The sequence below is a fragment of the Nipponia nippon genome, unplaced genomic scaffold (assembly GCF_047370975.1).
Source record: "Nipponia nippon isolate SJK-2023a ecotype South Korea unplaced genomic scaffold, ASM4737097v1 scaffold_5, whole genome shotgun sequence".
Lineage (NCBI taxonomy): Eukaryota > Metazoa > Chordata > Aves > Pelecaniformes > Threskiornithidae > Nipponia > Nipponia nippon.
Window position 1 is genome coordinate 68,260,992 of NW_028262369.1, and position 19,165 is coordinate 68,280,156.

General features: G+C 38.8%; 1 protein-coding gene across 2 annotated transcripts; it reads right to left on the reverse strand.

Annotated features, from left to right (window-relative positions):
- Nucleotides 1-89: 89 nt before the first annotated feature.
- On the reverse strand, nt 90-18,237 carry STK17B (serine/threonine kinase 17b). 2 transcript variants are annotated; one of them, XM_087733411.1, is made up of 9 exons: nt 18,119-18,220; nt 16,986-17,039; nt 15,215-15,370; nt 11,226-11,438; nt 7,827-7,971; nt 7,462-7,588; nt 6,507-6,555; nt 4,931-5,110; nt 90-2,852 (listed from the first exon to the last, which is right to left on the reverse strand). In XM_087733411.1, exons 3-9 carry the CDS (start codon nt 15,334-15,336, stop codon nt 2,570-2,572), a joined length of 1,119 nt encoding a protein of 372 aa, XP_087589537.1. In that variant the 5' UTR covers nt 15,337-15,370; nt 16,986-17,039; nt 18,119-18,220; the 3' UTR covers nt 90-2,569. The 2 variants fall into 2 exon arrangements, with proteins under 2 accessions (XP_087589537.1, XP_087589536.1); XM_087733410.1 differs by lacking the exon at nt 16,986-17,039 and having other exon boundaries at nt 18,119-18,237.
- Nucleotides 18,238-19,165: the final 928 nt, after the last annotated feature.

Genomic DNA, 19,165 nt, shown 5'->3' on the forward strand with positions numbered 1-19,165 from the left:
AATAATCAAGTGCACTGATCCAAACAAAATCTGATTCAAGGTATATTTTAAGTTTACATAAAGTACAAATAAGGTCTTCAAAGCTTAAGTTCCTTGGATAAGACCAATTTTCATTTATTTAAATTTAAAGATAAGTTAGCTCCAAAAGTAGCAAGAAATGTAAACATCAGATACCATGATAAAAATCTTAAGGAATAACAACTTCGTCATAAAGTGCTGGCATATACTTTCAGCTTTATTTTCCAGATGTTAAAAATAGAATACTAATGTATGAAGACTTTCACAAGCTTCCCAGTTGCAATTTCAGTTCAGTAATATATTTGCAGAATTTTAAAATTTAACAACTTTATAAACATTCTTTTCTACCTCTTTCCCTTACAGCTTTTTGACATTTGTTTCCTTATCTTAAGTGACCTTGAACTTCTGAGTATGTATAAAATAGTTCGTATTTTTAATTTACCCAGTTCTAATTAGGCTCCATGCTGGAAGAAAAACCAAAATATTAGAGAAGACTTCAACTGGGAAAAGCCAAGGACTTTGAAAAGTAAGGGTATAAGGTACCTGAACACAATCCAACAACTGCCTCCAGCAAAGTCATTTTATAATTACATATATAATCAGTATCACTGAAAAAAGTTACATGAGAATTAATACATAGAGGAGACTCAGTGTGGTTCATTTATAGCTAGGCATCTGAGCTTCATCCACGCTGAATATAGCCAGTACTTCATTTCACATGAGGTTAAGTCTTGGAAAACTTTTACTACTTCTGACAAACATAAGCTGATAGTTTTACATGCCTTACACCTCAGTTAACTTCTCACTTGTCAACATGAGTGTCACCCAAAATAAAGACACAGTCCTGAATTCCCCCATGCATTATGGTGATACCTTATATTGAAATCTATTTGTAAAAAAACCCTGTTCTTTCCTTGTGCCAAGAAAGATAAAATACAACCTTTTACCACTCATCATGTTCACCTCTCAATCATATTTGTTACAAAACCTCAATCTGCCTAACTATTGACAAGTCCACAGGCACACTTGAAAAAAATTATCAGATTGTGATATTATACAAAAACTAAATCCAAATCAAAGATGATAAAGTCTAAGCTCTGAGGAGTGGAAAGTCCCATAAGTATTTTAAAGTGCCATTAACTTTTGAAATATTTATAAGCATTTTAATACATTCCCTACACAGAAAGACTTCCAGCCTCAGTGTTACAATTAGGAATTTATTTTGTCAGTATTAGTTTCAGACTGTTAAGGCATGACTGGTATTTGCTCTAAGTCAAAACTTGACATAGGCATTATTTCTTCAGTGCCTAGAAACAGAAAGTGGAAGGGATATAACTTAAAAAAATAACAAACCCACTAAACAAACCAAATTTAAAGGCTTAGAACAATTATTAGGTAATTTGTCTTTAAGTATAACACACTGCAGTCCATTTCTCAGAGCGGGCATGAAGCTAAGTTACTATGGATAACAATAATTGACAGAAAGATGCACTGTACTTCTACATTAGAGGGGCATAATGAAAAGCTTTGATTGCAGCTTCGCTGACAAAAACGGTTATTTTCAGTTTATTCAATTATTACTTTTAACTCTAAAGAGGCTTTCTGCTTTGGGTTTTTTTTTGGGGGGGGGGGTTGGGTTTTTGTTTTGGGTTTTTTTGGTTTGTGTTTTTTCGTTGTTTTGGGGTTTTTTTGCTTTGGTGGTGGTTTGGGGGTTTTTTTGTTTGTTTTTTTTGTTTTGTTTTTTAGGATGAGGAATAGGTCCATACAGGTAGATGATAGTATTTCAGGTTTTATGAAAGCGAACTAACAAGTGTATCAAATATGCACATCAGCATGGGACCCTCATCCTCTTCAAATATAACTTAACTGATAAGTAAAGGACCACCAGTACAAGGACTGACAACCTACCCGTTTTCTATTCAAGCATTCCAGACAAGCATTCCAACATAGGAAAAACACACAGAGTACGCATTATAATCCCTAAGTGGACCAGATCTATAAGGCAGAAACATTTCCTTAACTAGTAATGATCCTAGAGAGAAAGCAATTTTCCAAGTGGCCCCAACAGATGTATTATATTCCCAAAACATACCAACTTTAGCTTCCATTTCAAGCTATGAGAATGGTCACAAATAAGCCCAGTACAACAGCTAGATTCAGTTTCCCTGCTTAGACCAATCTCTTATTAGGGCTAGTCATAAAAGCCTGCATGTATTCAACCACTGTTTGGCAAAGCCCGAATTTAAACAAACTCATTTTCAGGTTTTAGTTTGTTCACTCTGGCATCATTTTTGGACTAAAACTTGAAAAGTGCAAAAATATTTAATTATATCTTCTTTAAAAAAAATAATTCATTTTATTGGTGCAACCACCCCAGTTTCTCGGGAGTTAAATCCATTGCCAGCAATGGATAGAAAAGGAAGCACCAGCATAAAAGAATCAAAGTGCATTTCCAGTATGCCAATGCTGCACGAATTGGCAAGCCATAATCTTATATTTGCTACTGGAATAGATTATGCTAAATTCATTTTATAAAAGTCTATATTACACATTAACATACGAAGTCTGTCATGAAGTCTTGGGGATACTGCAATGAATCATCAAAACGGAAACGTTTGGAGACCGTGCTGCTGTCCTCTGGAATGTTTTCTTTGTCTTCCTTGTTGCTACAGGTACCATTACAACTGGATTTTATATTCCGCTCTTCTGAGCACTTTGTTGTGTGTCCTGGCGTTAGAGAAGAGCAACAAGTTTCTTCAGGGCTACACAAGAGTATGAACTCCCCTTGCTGCAACCACAAATGAGAAAGACAGGCCTCTGCTGTGGGTCTTTCCCTTTGAAAGAGAAAAGGGTAAAGGTGCTTAAATTAATTTCAGAAATACTAAAAGTGTAATTAAAAGAGTTCTGACACATGCTAAGAAATCTTAATCAAAATTGACACTAAAGAGTTAATATCGCTGGTTTTTCACCACTACCACTGCTGCTAAAAACCACATTAGACCCTGTTGTAGTTAAGGGTTAAGTATTGGCAACATGCATCTAAATTTTAGTTGACAGCTTCCCCTACTGCTGAGTGTCAGAACTGGTAAGCTTTTCATCAGAACAAGGAATAAGCATTTCTCGGCTGGTATTCATAGTCCCTTGAAAGGTTTTTCAACATTGTATATATATGTATGTGCATGTGCGTATGCTTTTGAAGTCCTATGTTTTATACAGACCATTGTAAACAGGGAGGCTAATGAAAATTCAGTCATTAGGTTTTCAAGGAGGGCCAAATAACATGATGTCATCAACTGTCTGACATTTTGCAGCGTTCTACTTTTGCAATTCATCATCAACTGGTGTAAACCCCTCCAAAATGTAGTTACTACCAAACAAAATACAGACTTACAAAATTGTTCCTTTGGATAACCTAGAATAGTGCTACTACCGTTTTCATCATGTTCTACATTGTTAAAGTTCCACAGAACTTGCTGGAAACGCAGTAGAACCCACTACTTGTCCTTAACTCTACCAGAACAAGTGAATATTTTTTGGTCAGAGAACTGCAGCTTTACAGAGTTGACTATCTGAGGACAGATTTTTCCTCTTAAGACTCAAGAAGGTATAGTCATCAAGAACTGGAATGGGGGAAAAGAGGTTATTGAGGATATAATGAAGACTCTGAGATGCCCAGAAGCAAGTAAGCAAGTAGGGTACTAACTGAGACAGAATGCCAAACATCCTGCAGGTCCACACTAACATTTCTCAAAGCAGGCTCTTCATAATTGCTTCCCTCACGATACTATGGTTTTTGTGAGTTATTCCAGATATTGACAAACTCTCTATGCGAGATGCCAAATAGAAAGGACTCTTCATCCTTGATCCTGTCCAGACAGGAGTTTATATGGAGTCCTTATTTCATCGAAGTAGGCACTTCACGGATATCATCTCCCATCGACCCCTCCTATCAAAAAACCCCTTTCGCAACCAAACAACAGGGTCACTCCTGCTTGCTGCAGGCTCTCAGGGACTACTGTCTCACCACAAATGACAATATGTAGCACAATAATTGATAATACCTGGCCATGCCTAGTAGAACATGACTAACTGACTTTACTAAATGTTATTCCCCCATATGTACTTTTTAGGGTTTGTTGTTTTGTTTTTTTTTTTACTGCATTTGCTGGTGCAACAGTTAAAAAACTACCCAGATTTAACACTATACAGCAAGCACAGATACAGTTAATGTTTATAATTCTCCCACTCTCAAAGACTATCTTCCCAAAGTTCAGCTACTTTGAGAGGCCTTGATTAGATCTGAACTCCTAAAGAATGCAAAGTTATGGAAACATGCCTTACAAACAAAAAGAAGGTTGTACTTTTGATTGAGAACATTTTTTTTTAGAAGACTGAACATGGCAAAACACTATATATTTCTGAAGAATATGTGCTCAGTCACAAGTCTGCCAAGTTTTCATATAAAATTCTTAAAGCAGAAAGATACATTAAAGGTAAGTCAGGAAACAAGAAAGCACTGCATCAAAAAGATTGCATTTTGTGTCTCCAAATTGTGCAATAAAAGGTTAAATTATGGACAAGAATATGACCTTTCTAGAATATATTTAATCAGATTTGTTAATAATCTGTCCTCTGAATGAAAATACAAAGAAACTCAAAACACAAAATACAAAACTCAAAGCACAAGCCTGACTACAGTAATAGCCATACAGTGAACCAAAGATCCTTTTCATAACATTATGGAAAAGCGTAAATCTACACTTTTAAATATCCAGCTGATAATACCAATGCATTGTGAAATGTCTGACTGATCATATCAGTGGTATTAAGCTCCCAAATTAACATTCACTTTTTCTAGGTGCTCCACAAACATAAAAGATAAGATTCTTGCCTGGAGGAGTTTGCTACTTACTCTGGATTTTTTATGAGAAGTTTTTGAATGAAGTCTTTGGCAGGCTGTGAAACTGATGAAAATGTTTCTTCTGAGTAATCCACGTTAACTTGAGATATATTAAGGTAAGTTTCTTGATTATCAGCTCCCACAAATGGCGATTCTTGTGTCAGCAGCATGTATGAAATTACACCTATGTTCCTGAGGTAAGAACACAATGTATAATCCTACTAGAATACCTAAACAATATACCCCCATATTTATTGTGCTGCAGATCAAACTTCCTGATGTATGCCACACTCAAAGAATTAGAAACATCATGTGACATCTCACTTTTATGTGATCCAAGCACATATGCACATGCACACACAAGGAAAGCTATGTACCTATCTCAATGAAGGGATTTTTTGAAAATTGTTTACTTGCAATATACCCTTTTCTTCCTATTGAGATTGTTAGGAAAAGGAAATACATCACCTTTACACAGCCCATTCCTGGACATACAGCAATTCTAGATGACAGAACTGCAAAAAGACTTTCTAACTTGCATGTAAATAAAAACTATCTTTCACTACAATTCTGGATGAAGTATCAAAGACTGAGATTTAGTCAAACTTTCCATACAATCGACATTTGTGTTACAATATCCTCTTGCTGAGATGTTTCTTCCCTAAGAGCATGAACGTGACTACCACACATCACATGATTCATTGTAAGTCTTAGATGGTTTCTTGATGCATAATAAAAATGGTTTTGTGATCTCATAGATCAAACCTTAGTACTAATTACAGTGTGGAAACATGCAGCTGCTGTGTTTGTCATTCTGAGTAAAGCACCAATAGTTTTTTTTTATGTCTTCCCACAAAAGCAGGCAAATAATAAGTGGTTAAAAAACATTCACGAACAGATTTAATTATATTACGAGCTGAGAATTTCAAAGGAGTAATTAGATCACAGCAATTTTTGAAAATTAATTTTAATTATTTAGATGTTTAAGAAGCGCATATGAATATTTTATGTTTTTAAGGAAACATCCCAAAGCTAGCCTTTACACTAACATAACTCATGAAATTAATAGGCTACAAAGGTATACTTAATAAAAGTTGTGGATTAGTTTAAGGTACTTGTCTCATTTTTTATGATTCCTTCTGCAGATATTGCTCTAAAGATAAGTAGAAAGTTAAAATACTTATCATTTGTATAATAAAATTACTTAATAATAAAAAAGTGGGGAGGGAGGAGTGTCCAAGACTAGTTAATTCCTGAAGCATGTCATCCAACAGTAACTAATACCTAAAGTATGCTATCCAATCATTGTTGTTGTTCCCTTAGAACAAATACCTATAACTCTGCATGCCCAGAAGCCACCTGCATTCTCTACTAGGTGTGCAACAGACCCATATACAGTAATTCCTGTAAGCCCCAAATTATATCCCAAGGGCTCCTTCCCTTCCCAACTCTCCCTCTTTTGGTCAGCAGACCAACAGAAGGGTATTCTTGGAAGCCAGATAAAACTGCATCAGAGTCTGGATCTGGCCCCCAGATTGTTAAGTGGTCACACCTACCTCAATAAAATGAATTAACATATACAACTTACCACATATCTGTAGCTGTGGTAATAGGATCATAGTTTAAGATTTCTGGAGCTAGAGAAAGAGATGGGGAGAAGAAAAACACTTTAATAGATATATTATTCAAGTGGCCTTGAATCATACACTAAATTTCTGGCAGTTTTTTGCCAACCTTTATTATGAGACTAAATACGCCGTTTCAATAATCAAGCTTATTATTTTCAAGCCACGAGGGTGGGGAAAAAAGTTATTTCCGTTTGATTAGACACACCGATGCTTAACCGGTTCACACTAAAATGGCACTGTATGGCCTAAAGTCTAGTCTATTCAAGTCCCAAGATATTTTCTAATCAGATGCACACACATAAAAGATTCTTCTAAGAGGTTTTCAAGTATATAGGTTTTTAAGGGGAATGCACAAAGCCTTCAGCATGTTATCAGTGCAAAGCCAGATGGCCAAGCCAATTTTAGGATCAGTGGCTGTTAGCATATGCTCGATAGCAAGTTATTCACTACAGACTGAAGTGCTCTTAAAATTGAGTGTAGTCAGATCATTAAGGAAACCTGCCCCTCAGAGAGGGCCAAGTGTTAACGGCAATCTTTCCCTTTCTGAGGAATATTTTAATCTCACTAAATCATCATATTAGACAGCATTCCTAATCCAAAGAACATTTCTTTGTGCACACTAATGTTCTATTTCAACTCTAATCAAAAGAATTTAACAGCCAAAATTTCTTGTCAGTTTAACAGTCTGCATCACAGCAAATGCTACGGCATGAAGTTAGAGGTGCGCTTATTGATATAATTTGGGATTTTTTTGGTGCAAATATTTGCTGACTACTCTAAAAAAAGAACAGCTCAAAACATGTTGCCTTGTCCTGTCATTCTTTCTCCAGTAATGACTGATAAGTTGATAAGCACATTACATTAACTGTTTTCTCAAAACCACATATCAGAAATTGTGAAGGAACTCTTCCATACCTAGATACTCTGTTGTTCCCATGATCTGCCGCAGTTCGCTAGAATTCTCAAGCTTCCGAGACATGCCAAAATCTACAATTTTTACATCACCAAGAGGATTGACGCTGCTCAGCAAAATATTTTGAGGCTAGAATAGAAAAGATTTCATTCTCAATTAATAAAATACAAGCTGCAAAAAATCCCAAGGTACTAAATGTCATTTCAATTATGCAATACTTATTGCTAGATTTTATTTTAGAAAATTATTTAATCAAATACACTGCTTTTTCTCCTCATCTTTGTTGTGTATTTAACAAATGACTTTGATTATCATAACACTAAATTGAAGATAAAGTACCAAAATAAAAAGTCCGCTGCAGCCTCACCTTTAAATCAAGATGAACAATATTGTTTTCATGCAAGCAGCAAAGTCCTTCAAGTATTTGTCTTATAAGTCTTATAATATCCCTTTCACCAATTCGGTCATCCAGATCTGGAACACACAAGTCAAATATTTCTCCTCCAGCAGCACTGAAAGACATTCAGGAAAACTTACATATTAAGTTGGAATTTTCAAGCTTAAGTTAAGAAAAATTTTATATATAGTACCTATTTATATAACATATTCATTTATCATATTCTCAGAGAGGCTGGAAATATTGCTATTATTACTCTTTTTTCTTTTTTACACACACTTATGCCAAGACACATCATACAGGAACGTAGAAAAGGGGAAAAAAAAAAATCTGATTATGCTTTTTTATTTCCTCATTGCCAGCAACAGTAGTTGAGACAGTGAAACAGAACTTTGTGGCTGAAAACCTCATAATGCTTTAGTACCCTCAAGCACGCTTTCCTGTAAGCGAGTGTGAAGATGCCTTCAGGAAGATGAGTTCTATCATCATTCCATAACAGAAGCAGCCTCTCTCTTAAAATTTCTTCCATTAGACCAGGTCCATAAATAATTCAAAGCAAGAAAGCCCAGCAGTATTCCTATTCTCTGAATTCAGGAGTAAAACTCATCATTTTTTTACATGATGTGGCTGTGATGTAAATATAAGGAGTACAATGCAATGAAAAGCTAGAGTTGCTGAAGACTATTTCTGGAGCAGGAGGAAGCTGCATACTTGCCACCCTAGGTCCTGCCATTCTGATGGAAGACTGAAAATCAGATATTTCTATCAGAGAGGTACCAGGAAGAAAATCTAGCATGCTGCTGATGATGATGAAATACACAGTTGCCTAGTCAGTTAGCGAGCAGTATCTTCCAGAACTCTAGTAGACACAGAATATTCAGAAACAGAAGGACTCAGCTCTGTCACTTTGGAATCTACCATTTCCACACTAACAACAAAGATGAGATTAACAAGCTTCATGTTTTCACACAGCATCTCAAATATGTCTTCCTCAGAAAAAGGCTGTTGTTTACTTACAGAAAACCCTACTATTAGTACAGTATAAAGGAAGCATGGAAATAACCGTGTTGCATATGGTTTATTATACTTCTTCACTTCGCCAGAGTGTCAGCTGTTTCCTTTCATGCTGGGTTTGAAATAATTTTTCAGCCTGCTCTAACTACCTGAAGTTTCTCTCTCTCAAGGATAAAGGGCTACCTCAGAACTATGGATCAGTAAGCCTGAGTTTCATCGTTAGCAAAATGATAGAGTCTATAAAAAAAAGTTAGAAAATGGACAACATAGCTCCAGCAGGTTAGTGACTGTGTTTATGAGAGGTATGAGTAATGCCTCCCCCAGCTGCCTTTATGACAAAACGTAGACAAGGGGAAGAACAGCGGATGTCATTTACGTCAACTTTAGCAAGGTTTTCAACACTGTCTCCCATAGTATTCTTGTATACAAGTTACTACGTTACGGTCTGGATGGGTGGACAACCAGATGAGTAAAGAACTGAACAGCTCCGCTGAAAAGGATTTGGAAGTCCTCACAGACAGCAAGCATCAATTTCTCTCCTTTACTTAGAAAATGTGCACTTACACAAACTGGTTCTTACTACTGCATCTTCCAAAGAACCCCACCAATACAATCCCACAATAGCGAGGACCACATGTAGGAGGAAAAATATGGCTAAATGGGAAACGCTTATAAACTATTTTATGAGTAAAGGACTAATTTCTTGCAACTCTTTTGACGTACTGCTTCAGAGTTCTGATAACGAGAAAAAAACAAACAAAAAAAATCTGTGTATTCTGCTACAGAAGGACATAGTTCGGAAGCGTAATCAGCCCTCTGCTTATCCCAACAGAACTAGGAACGCTTACTGCAAGACTTCTGAACACAACTACAAAGTAGACCATAACACCAATGTAGTATAAGGAAGTTGTTTCATTACAGAGCTTTAATAAGCAAGACTAAGTTAGCCGAGCTGAAATAGAAGAAGGAAAATCAGTATGGCTTTTATTAAGAACAAGTGCAAGTTCACATAAGAAGTTCAAAAGTTGTCATCTAGACTTTGTCTTTACTTCTACATTATTTATTATTTTAGTCTTCTCAGAACAACAAATAATGTTGGGGATCATCTAGTTCCAGGAAAAAAAAAGGTGTTTTTATGATTGTCTAGCTACATTCTTTGGAAAATTTGAAGGAATTTATCATGGTATGTGCAGAGCACCATTAACAGCTCTTCAAATACTTTGTACATAAAACTTACATCTTACCTAGAAAAAGACTTTCTAAATTAATTTCAAACACTGCATTTTCGTTCCTTACATTCCAAACAAACATCTACACATACAGCAAATATGACAGGTAATTCAAATTGGATTCCCAAATTAGACTTGTTTTCAGAGCTTATGAGAAGCCACAAGGGCATCTAAAAAGATATGGGAATTTTGAAGGAAACAGCTCCAAAAGCCAAACAGTTTTAAAACAACAAAAACACTAAATTTAAAAGCTCAGAACCTGCAAATGAATTGCAAGTTTTCAGTCACCAAAACATCAAGCAGTGACTGAAGTTCATAGAACACGGATGTGCTCAGCTTCTTTGAAACCTGTGTACTAGGTATCAGTAGCTACTTTTTTTTTTTTATATGATTTAAGATGTATCAAAGCACTGTGCACTTTCTGTGGGATTCAAGGACATTCTCTCCTGTCAGCTTGCATGAAAGATTCTTTAAGGGAAAAAAAAAAAAATTACACTGTAAAGTTTGTATTCAGGTTTTATATTAGATTAGCCTGACCTGAAAATTGATCAGATCTTTTTTTGCAGAAATCAAACTAGCAGAAAAAGTAATCTGCTCAAATTAAACAGGCAAGTTTTAATCAAAATTACACTCCTGAGATAGTATTTAAAGGCACAAAAAATATTTCAATTTGAAATCAAGAGAAATTGTCGACAAAACTGGGTTATGCAGTGAAAAAAAAGAAGAATCTCTATTTTTTGAGAGCTTTTTGTAAAAAAAAAAATTCTTTCAGTCCATTTTTTTAAAATTTTGAATACAGAACTACTATAGGTTTCAGTGTATTTTGGTTTATGCCTTATTCCATATTGTTTGACAAAATTCATCAGCTGTGGATGTAACAAAATACATGTACAAAACCAAATATTCAAATTAACAGCAATTGATTCAACTCTTGCATTTACATGAAAATAAATCTTACCAAAAAAGTCCATAAGAGCTTATAAAGTATATCATAATGAAATATTAGCATAACGTATATAGCATACTGTTGTAATTCTTCCGGGTGTTCAGGTAACTCATAGTAAAAATAAGAATATCGACACATTTGTAACTACAAACATGGAACATCTGATGAAGGCATACTTACTATTCCAACACTAAGATGATTTCATTTGCTGTTTCATAGGCTTCATGGAGATTAACTATGCGAGGGTTAGATTTCATTAATTCAAGCACAGCAATCTCATGAAGAATCTCTGCTTTGCAGTCTTGACCTCTTCTTCTTTTCTTCAAAAATTTAGCTGCATACTCTTGGCCTGTGGATTTAGCTATACATTTTCTAACTACAGCACATCTTCCTCTACAAAATAAAAGGGAAAGCATTAAGACTTAAGACATAAAAAGTAAGTAAATTGCCATTAGAAATAAAAAGGCATGGCAAATAATTGGAAACTTAAAAAATTATCAGGGGAATGCCATGTTTGGCCCATTCTTACACTATTCCCTGAACATTCACATTCAGCCACTGTAGGAGAAAGAATACTAAGTTAGATGAAGCTTTGGCAAGACCCAGTACAATTCCCTTTATACAGACTAGCTAAGCATTAAATCAGAGTATCAGGTTATATGGACCTGTAGGATTACAGAATCATAGAATAACTAAGGTTGGAAGGGACTTCTGGAGGTCTCTAGCAAAACCTCCTGCTTGAAGCAGGGCCAGCTACAAGATCCTACCAGGCTGCTCAGGGCTTTGTTCAGGTTGGCAATATTATATTAAAAAAACTCAACCACATTACAGCACCTACAGGATACAGTAATAAACAAAGCAAAACCTTGTGAAATGCAGAGAACGAACACAGAAAATAAAGCGTATTTGTATGCTGGGGTGGGGGGTGAAGGTCTTCAGTGCAGAAAATTTTAGAGTTGTAAAGAGAATTTCCCTCCATAAATCATGTAGTACTCCTAAAAAAACCAAACACAGGTATCTACAAAATGTTTAAAAACATCTTAACAGAAAGACACCCAGTACTTAGCATTCTCTTTTTCAATTACAGTTAGACAAAGTGTGCTGCTTTATTTCCTAGCCAACTGTTTAGGTATGGAAACAAAAATGTATTTTGGCATAGAAATGTTTTTAAAAGAAAACCACATACTGCAGTTAAAACACCAAGCTGACCTTTTAAAAAATTAGGGGAAAAAATGCAGTTTTTTAAGCCAAGTTATAAACTCCTGAAAAAGCAACGTTTTATAATCACAAGTTTCGCGTTCCCAGAAATGCCTAGTTGCATACTTGCAAAGTGTTTTCAAATGATACAAGAAACATTAAAAAAAACCCACAACTTGAAGGGCTAAAATAAATTGTGTAAAGTTTTAAAAACAGTTATAAAACTGTGTACAAAGAACGAGATCTACACTTCTGTCTTTGAAAAAAGAATGCTTCTCCACGCATGTTTTTTGTTACCACAGCATACTAAGAACAAACTTGAAGCAGCTTAGTACAAGCTATCTGACCTGAGCTTTTTCAACCGAATTAGCTTCTTTAGTAGAAAAGACTATGTTGCCATGCAGGCTTTGCCCTTCTGCTGCTGCAAAAAAAACCCCAATGCCTAAAAGGAACACCTCTTAAAAAAAAGGCATGTCTGAGTCTCTTTTGAAAAAATCTAGACTTCAGTATTTAGTCAAAAAAGGTGTGAGCATCTCATGAAAAATCAGATTTCCGCTTACAAATAGCCATATGTTAAATACAGTTTGTACAAATCTCACTAAATTATTAAACATGTAAAGTTGACCTTTAATCATACTGCTATCACTTATTTAGAAATAAATTCAACAGAACAGGTTCTCTGTCATCATTCATTTCAACATCAATTAGTTGTAGGATTTCTTTGTCCTTTGTTTTCAAAGCACTAGATTTAGAAAGGTAAGAGTACGAAACTCAAATTAATTTACAAGGTGAAAGTTATTTACAGTCCGATACATGCACACTCTTCATTTTAGCAACTATTCGTAAGCTTGAAATGGCCAAGACCTTTCCCAGTTGTTAAACGAACGTATTATTGCAGAGCACTTGAATTTACTGAGCTGAATCTCATAATATACCAAAGTTTAAGATTACTCCCCCACAGCTTACATTCTTGTTTTAACATCACATCACCCTGTCAACCACAAAAGTTTCTCTAAAATTAAAAAAAGGGAACTGGTTGAGTTTCATGAGAACAGCAAGATCTTCCCTGATAGTTTTTGTACATCTTCCTACTAGACACTGCGGGTATAACAGCTTTGAGGGACAGCAGTATCTCCAGATAGACAATGTAAGAATTTCTACTTGTTTATACTGTATTTGTAGTGTGACAATTAAGACAAAATTAAGACAAAATTATTTTAGAGCAGTGGAATTTCCCCAGAAATGCAAAAGAAGTCAGATCTGAAGTGTTGCACTGAAGCAAGCAAAGTGGTTCCTACTCCTTGTTGCCTGCAAAGCAAAGCAACTGCTTAACTGTACACTTTACAGCCCAGTTTTACAAGATAAAAACCGATTTCAAGTTGTTTTCATGTACCAAGTTATAAACTGCAAAAATTCAACTACTTCAAAAGAAGCCAAGCCATCCACACACTGGGACAAAACTACTTAACCCACTAAACAGAACCTGCCTGCTTCATGAGTCAGTATCTTAAATACCAGAGGACCTAAAAGATAAAGGTGTGGGAGGAAGAAATAGGACTTGGGAAGCTTAAGCAGAGAAAAACAAAAGAACCATTTACTAAGTAACCTGAACAGGAAGAAGAAAATGAGAAGTGAAAAGAAAAGCATATTAAGTCTTTTAGAGAAGCTACAACGAAAGGTGGATTTTACATCACTTACAAAGTGTTGTGAACACTTAAAACACTTAAAAATGCATACACACACTGTTAGGCCAGGAAAAGTCAAAAATATGTTTGGAAAACATACTACTCTTCTGTTCCTTTGCATTTAGGCACTTATTTTGTTATGCCTGGTTTTGCATGTACAGAAAGTATTAAAGACTGTGTTTTAGAATCCACACAAAATCTATACTTTTGTTTGCTTTAGACATCATGTCACAGGTATGTATAATCTGAAAATCCAGCATTTTAAGAATACTGGAGTTCTAGAGGATGGCGCATATAAGCTGCTTCTGTAGAACCTAGAATTCAAAACTAGAGCTGACAAAGGAATAAGAAAAAAGTTATGGGCTGCAAGGTGCACTTTTTATAAAGGTGTACCAGATAAAGTACATGCTAGGAAAAAAAAAAAAACAGCCCAAGATAACAATGAAGGCTAAAGAGTTTACCAAATCACATTTAGAAGAGCATCTTTGCTGACAAAACAAGTTACAGGTGCAAAGGATTGCTACATAGCACAGCAAGGCACAACAACTGTAAAACTGACCCATCCCACTTCTGTTCAAAAAGCTTGGAAACAGGACCATGGCATTATGTTTGCATGGCTTTACACCCAATTCCCTGAATATTTTCAAGGTATGAATTAACCCAATGATTTCAAAAAAGCATTAACTCAGATGCCTGAAACAGTATCATAAATACCAAGGCTTTTTTTTTTTTCTTTTGTTTTATTTCCTCTTTTACTGTTGCAGACATGAGCTAGGGAAGCAGGCTACAAAACTACTCTCAAACAGCAGGTTGTTAGAAACTTAGAGTAACTGCTTGAGGGTGGGAGGGGGAGAGAAAAAGGTCTTTGTTTTCTCAACATCAAAAAACTCAACCAACCAACCAGAACAACCAACTCAAAATCCCCACTCTTTGTCTTGCAGTATTACCCTATGTCATCTCTTCTTTAGTTTATGTACCTGGAATGTGATGTGTGACTAGACAGGGGAAATAGAAGAAAAGGAACATAATCCCAGATCTACATGCCTATGAAAACAAGCTAAATCTCTCTGACATGGAAAAGGCTGGCAACTTATGTCTCACTGTATCTTTTCCTGGTCCCTAGAGAACCTGTTGGATACTGCAAAGGGAGTGGGGAAGGGAAGATGCATACTTCATTCCCTATCTACTACCATAAAAGTTTGCCAGAAAAGGTCTATCATTGCACAAAGAATTCTCTTGCAGCAGAAATTCCTCTTACTAAAATAAAATAAATAGGAATAATCTTACCTTCCTAGCTCTTTTGATTCAAGCATATAAAAATTGTAGAAATTGTCTGTCTTGATTTGTGTCTGCAGAGATGTGGCTAACAAGCCAGAAAGGCTTTTATTCTCCAACTTTCTCCTCGACATAGTCAGGAACAGGTCTCTCTCTTCTACCAGTCACCTGTTAAAGTAAAATAATTAAGAGTTTTGGAAATCCCATAATTACAGTGCAGGAAAGTATACGAATATTAAAATTCAGGTTTATCAGACTAGAAGAGCCTTAAGTTTGTTCAGTAGTGACCTGAAAACACCACATTTAATCACTGTAAAAATAAAACCTGAAAGGAATATGAATCAAGACATGCAAAAAAAATTAACTGAAAGACTTTTTTTTATATATATAATTTTAACATGTGGGATAAGAGAGGTTTTTTTTCCCCTGGAGCACATTCATAAAATATTAGGGATAAGCTTCAGTTCTAGTAAAAATGCTAATAACTACTTAACTATTAATGATATGGTAGGTTCCAGCAATTCTCTTAAGTTTACACTTTTAACTGGTATCCCTGGAGGACTTAACCAAAACTCCTTGCTGTTTGTTGTCAGCAACACAGCAGGAATAGCTAACCACAGGGGGAAAAAAAGAAAAAAAAAAGTTTTTTCCAGTGGGAAGATTCACATTTCTTATTAAACTCACTCATAGCTCATCTAAGTTTCATTTTAATGCTAGATTAATTGTCAGAAAGCAGCATGAATGGACAATATCCTCTTTGCAAGTTCAGATCATTTAGAACCAAATGATGTAGTAATCCTGATTAAATTACCTTAACAAACCAGCAGAACAGCACATCATGAAGATATACCCACACACATTATTTCTACTACTGTTAAAAAAACCAAAACCAAACAGTAAAAATACTGGGTTTTGGCATTCACATTTATAGGCCTGAAGCATCTCTTCAGGTGAAATGCAAAAGCAAAGCAGAAAAAGGTTACTGAAGGATAAGAGAAGTCTTAGTTGATGGTTTATTTTAAGCTTTATTAGTGAAGGAAAAAAAATATCACAAGGCTAATTACAGTTCAGATACAGTTAAACTTACAGAAATGCTCCTTCAGTTTCAAATGACAGAAGTGTAGTATCAGAAATTTCTAGGGGAGCACTTGAACTAGTTATGATTCAAATATAATCCAGTACCCATCAAACATTATTCAAACTACCAGATCTTGGAACATGGATATTCATATTGGAACTATTTTGGATTTACATCATGATTCATGCTTTAGCAGGAAAAAAAACACTACACAGTTTAAGAGTATCTTCAAAGTAGCATTTGATAAGCATGAAATAACCTCTTAAAAATTATCAAGGAGTCACAATACAATCTAACATACAAGTCTTTCAATCACCTTGTTTGTAACAAACATGCATTCCTTTTTCCCCAATTATATGACATCTTAATCATTTAAGAGACTGATTCAGATGTCTGAAATTTTACATGACTCTCCTTAGAACTGCACTCACTAAACAGTTCCATATTTAAAGTTATCTTGTTACTGCAGTACTTCAGCACAAAGATTTATTTATATTAGACAATTGACCTAATTGATGAAGAGCTTACTATTATCAAATTTATTATATAAGCTTTCATTTTCCATCATTATTTTTAAAGAGTTATTATTAAGGAGAACTTTTGTCTTATTAAAAGTTTCTCTGGTAAGAAACCACATCTCTTTTTAGCTTAGCATCATCAAGAAGAGAAAAAAAACCCATGTATTCATAGCAGGCAGAAACCCACAAATAGGCGCGTAATCTGTCCAGGAGAATGAGATCCAATTTCAAATCCAGTTAGCTATAAAAAAAAGGCACAAATTTTAATACATTAGCTATTTCCACAATTAGAAGCGATACCTGTGTTGTTGTTACACATTGCACCAAAATCCCTGAGTAACAGACGTTGGAAGTATGCATCTCTCAGAAATTTGCAAGCTTCCCATTAAAGAGAAAACTTCCCACTAAACTATCTTTAACTGGTCAAAAAGTCACTTCATTTAACTGCTTCCAAGAAAAGTCAAGCCCCTGCCCCGGGCTAGGAAGACGTTCAGCTTCAGCAGAGAAGGACCACGGACGAGCAGCACCAGGACACTACGCGACACCGCGGGGCCCACACCTCCCTCGGTGGCGATGGGTGGCAGGCAGCCAGCGCCCTGCCGGGGCCGGCGGAGCGGCGAGCCCCGCGGCGACCTGCGCGGCCAGCAGCATCCCCCTCCGCTCACCCAGAGCCCCGGGAGACGTCCCCGTGGAAAAGCCGGCTGTCCACGCACACCTCCTCACCGCGGCCGCGCTTTAGCCTTTCGGCGATGACCTGCCCCACTCCGCAGCCCACACTAAGGCAACGTTAGATGCACCCAAGCGACAGCGAGAAGGGGGAAAGTACGCACGGCCAGCTCAGGCTCCCCTTTCTGAGCGAACCAGGAGGGGCAGCGGCGGATCCGTATCCTGCACTCTCGTTCCCTCGCTCCACACCCGGGCCTTCCCCCGGTGACCGAGCCCCCGCCCGGAGAGGGCTGAAGGATACGAAGCACTCCCTTCGCCTCCGCCCTCCCTTGCTGCCGGTGCTACCGCAACTAGGGCCGGCGGGGGCTGCCCGCTCCCGAGTGCGCTGAAACCCGGTCGGGGCGGGTCGCCGGCGTCAGGGCGGGACCCGGCCCAGGATGTCCGCGGTACGCCCCAACTCTCCTCACCGGCACCCCCGCGCCTCGGGGTGCTGCCGCCAGCCCTTCCCGAGGCTGGCGCACCGGCGAGCTCCGACACCGGGCGGGGGAGGCAGTACGAGGCTCCCACCGCCCACCTAGCGCCCCACCGGATCCTCCCGCCCTCACCCGCGGCAGCTGAGGCCGGGAGCTGCAGCCCCAGCTCGGGCACGCTCACCTCTCTCCGCCAGACGGCCAGGAAGCCCCTCACAGGCCAGCGGTCGCCGCAACGGCCCGCACGCGCTGCAGGCCGACCCGCCAACCGCCGCACCCGCACAGTCGGCGTTTGAAAAGCGCAGCCCGGTAGGTGTGGCTGCCCCGGCGGCGCCCGCCCGGCCCGCCCACTTCGGCGGCAGGGAGCCAATCCGCGCCCAGCGGGGCGAGCCGTCTGCCCGGCGATTGGTGGGGCGCCCTGCGACCGGGGAGCGCCCCCGCCCGGGTGCCCTCGCCCCTCGAAGGCAGCCGGGGTGGGGCGGGGGCGGCGGGGGCCGCTGCCGGCGGCGGCTGAGGCGGCCGGGAGCGGCAGGTGCTGCCTGCCTGAGCCGCCGCCTTGCCTGGCTCCTTCGTGAGAGCCGAGGGGGCGCCGCCGACGCGGCCGGGACGCGCTCCTTTTCCTCCTCCTCCCCCTCTCCCCACGGTGCTGGGAGCCGCGGCCTTGCCCGGCCCCGCTGAGGCAGGCCGGCCGCCTCCCCCCCGCCCGGGGTGCTGGGCCCGGCGGGGCAGGGCCGGCCGGTTGTTTAGGAGCCGGTGGGCGACCGGAGCGGGGCCGTGCGCCGCCGCCTGGCGGCCCGCCCGCGTCTGGGGCAGCGGCAGGAGAGCCATTTTGTTTGACCGCCTGGCGGAGAGCAGGGCAAGGAGAGCCGCCGGTTTGGATGAGATGCACCGATGGTATCTCCTAGTCAGAGGGCTGTGTTTAATCTAAACACTGTCATGAGGCTTACCCGTGTGTACGCTGCGTCCAGCAGTACTAGAACAAAGGGGAAGGGTTGAGGCGTTGGGGTAGCGCAAGGTGCGCTAGGTACCATGGTGTAAAGGTCAGCCGCACGAAGCCATCCACGCACACGGCTGGTGCCGGGGAGGCTGCGGGGAGACGGGCGAAGTCTGCAGTGTTTTCTTTCTCTTCTGGTCTAGCGTAGCTGGGGATCTGACAAAGAAACCCACAACCACAATAACAAAACTTGTGTGCGCTTACCAGCAGTGACTGCACACGGCTATACTTTTTATG

Coding starts and splice junctions, on each gene's coding strand:
- STK17B (XM_087733410.1), bottom strand. CDS start 15,336: ATGTCGAGGAGAAAGTTGGAGAATAAAAGCCTTTCTGGCTTGTTAGCC. Junction 5,111..6,506: donor ACCACAGCTACAGATATGTG/GTAAGTTGTATA, acceptor TTCTTACCTCAG/GAACATAGGTGTAATTTCAT. Junction 2,853..4,930: donor CTTCTCATAAAAAATCCAGA/GTAAGTAGCAAA, acceptor TCTCTTTCAAAG/GGAAAGACCCACAGCAGAGG.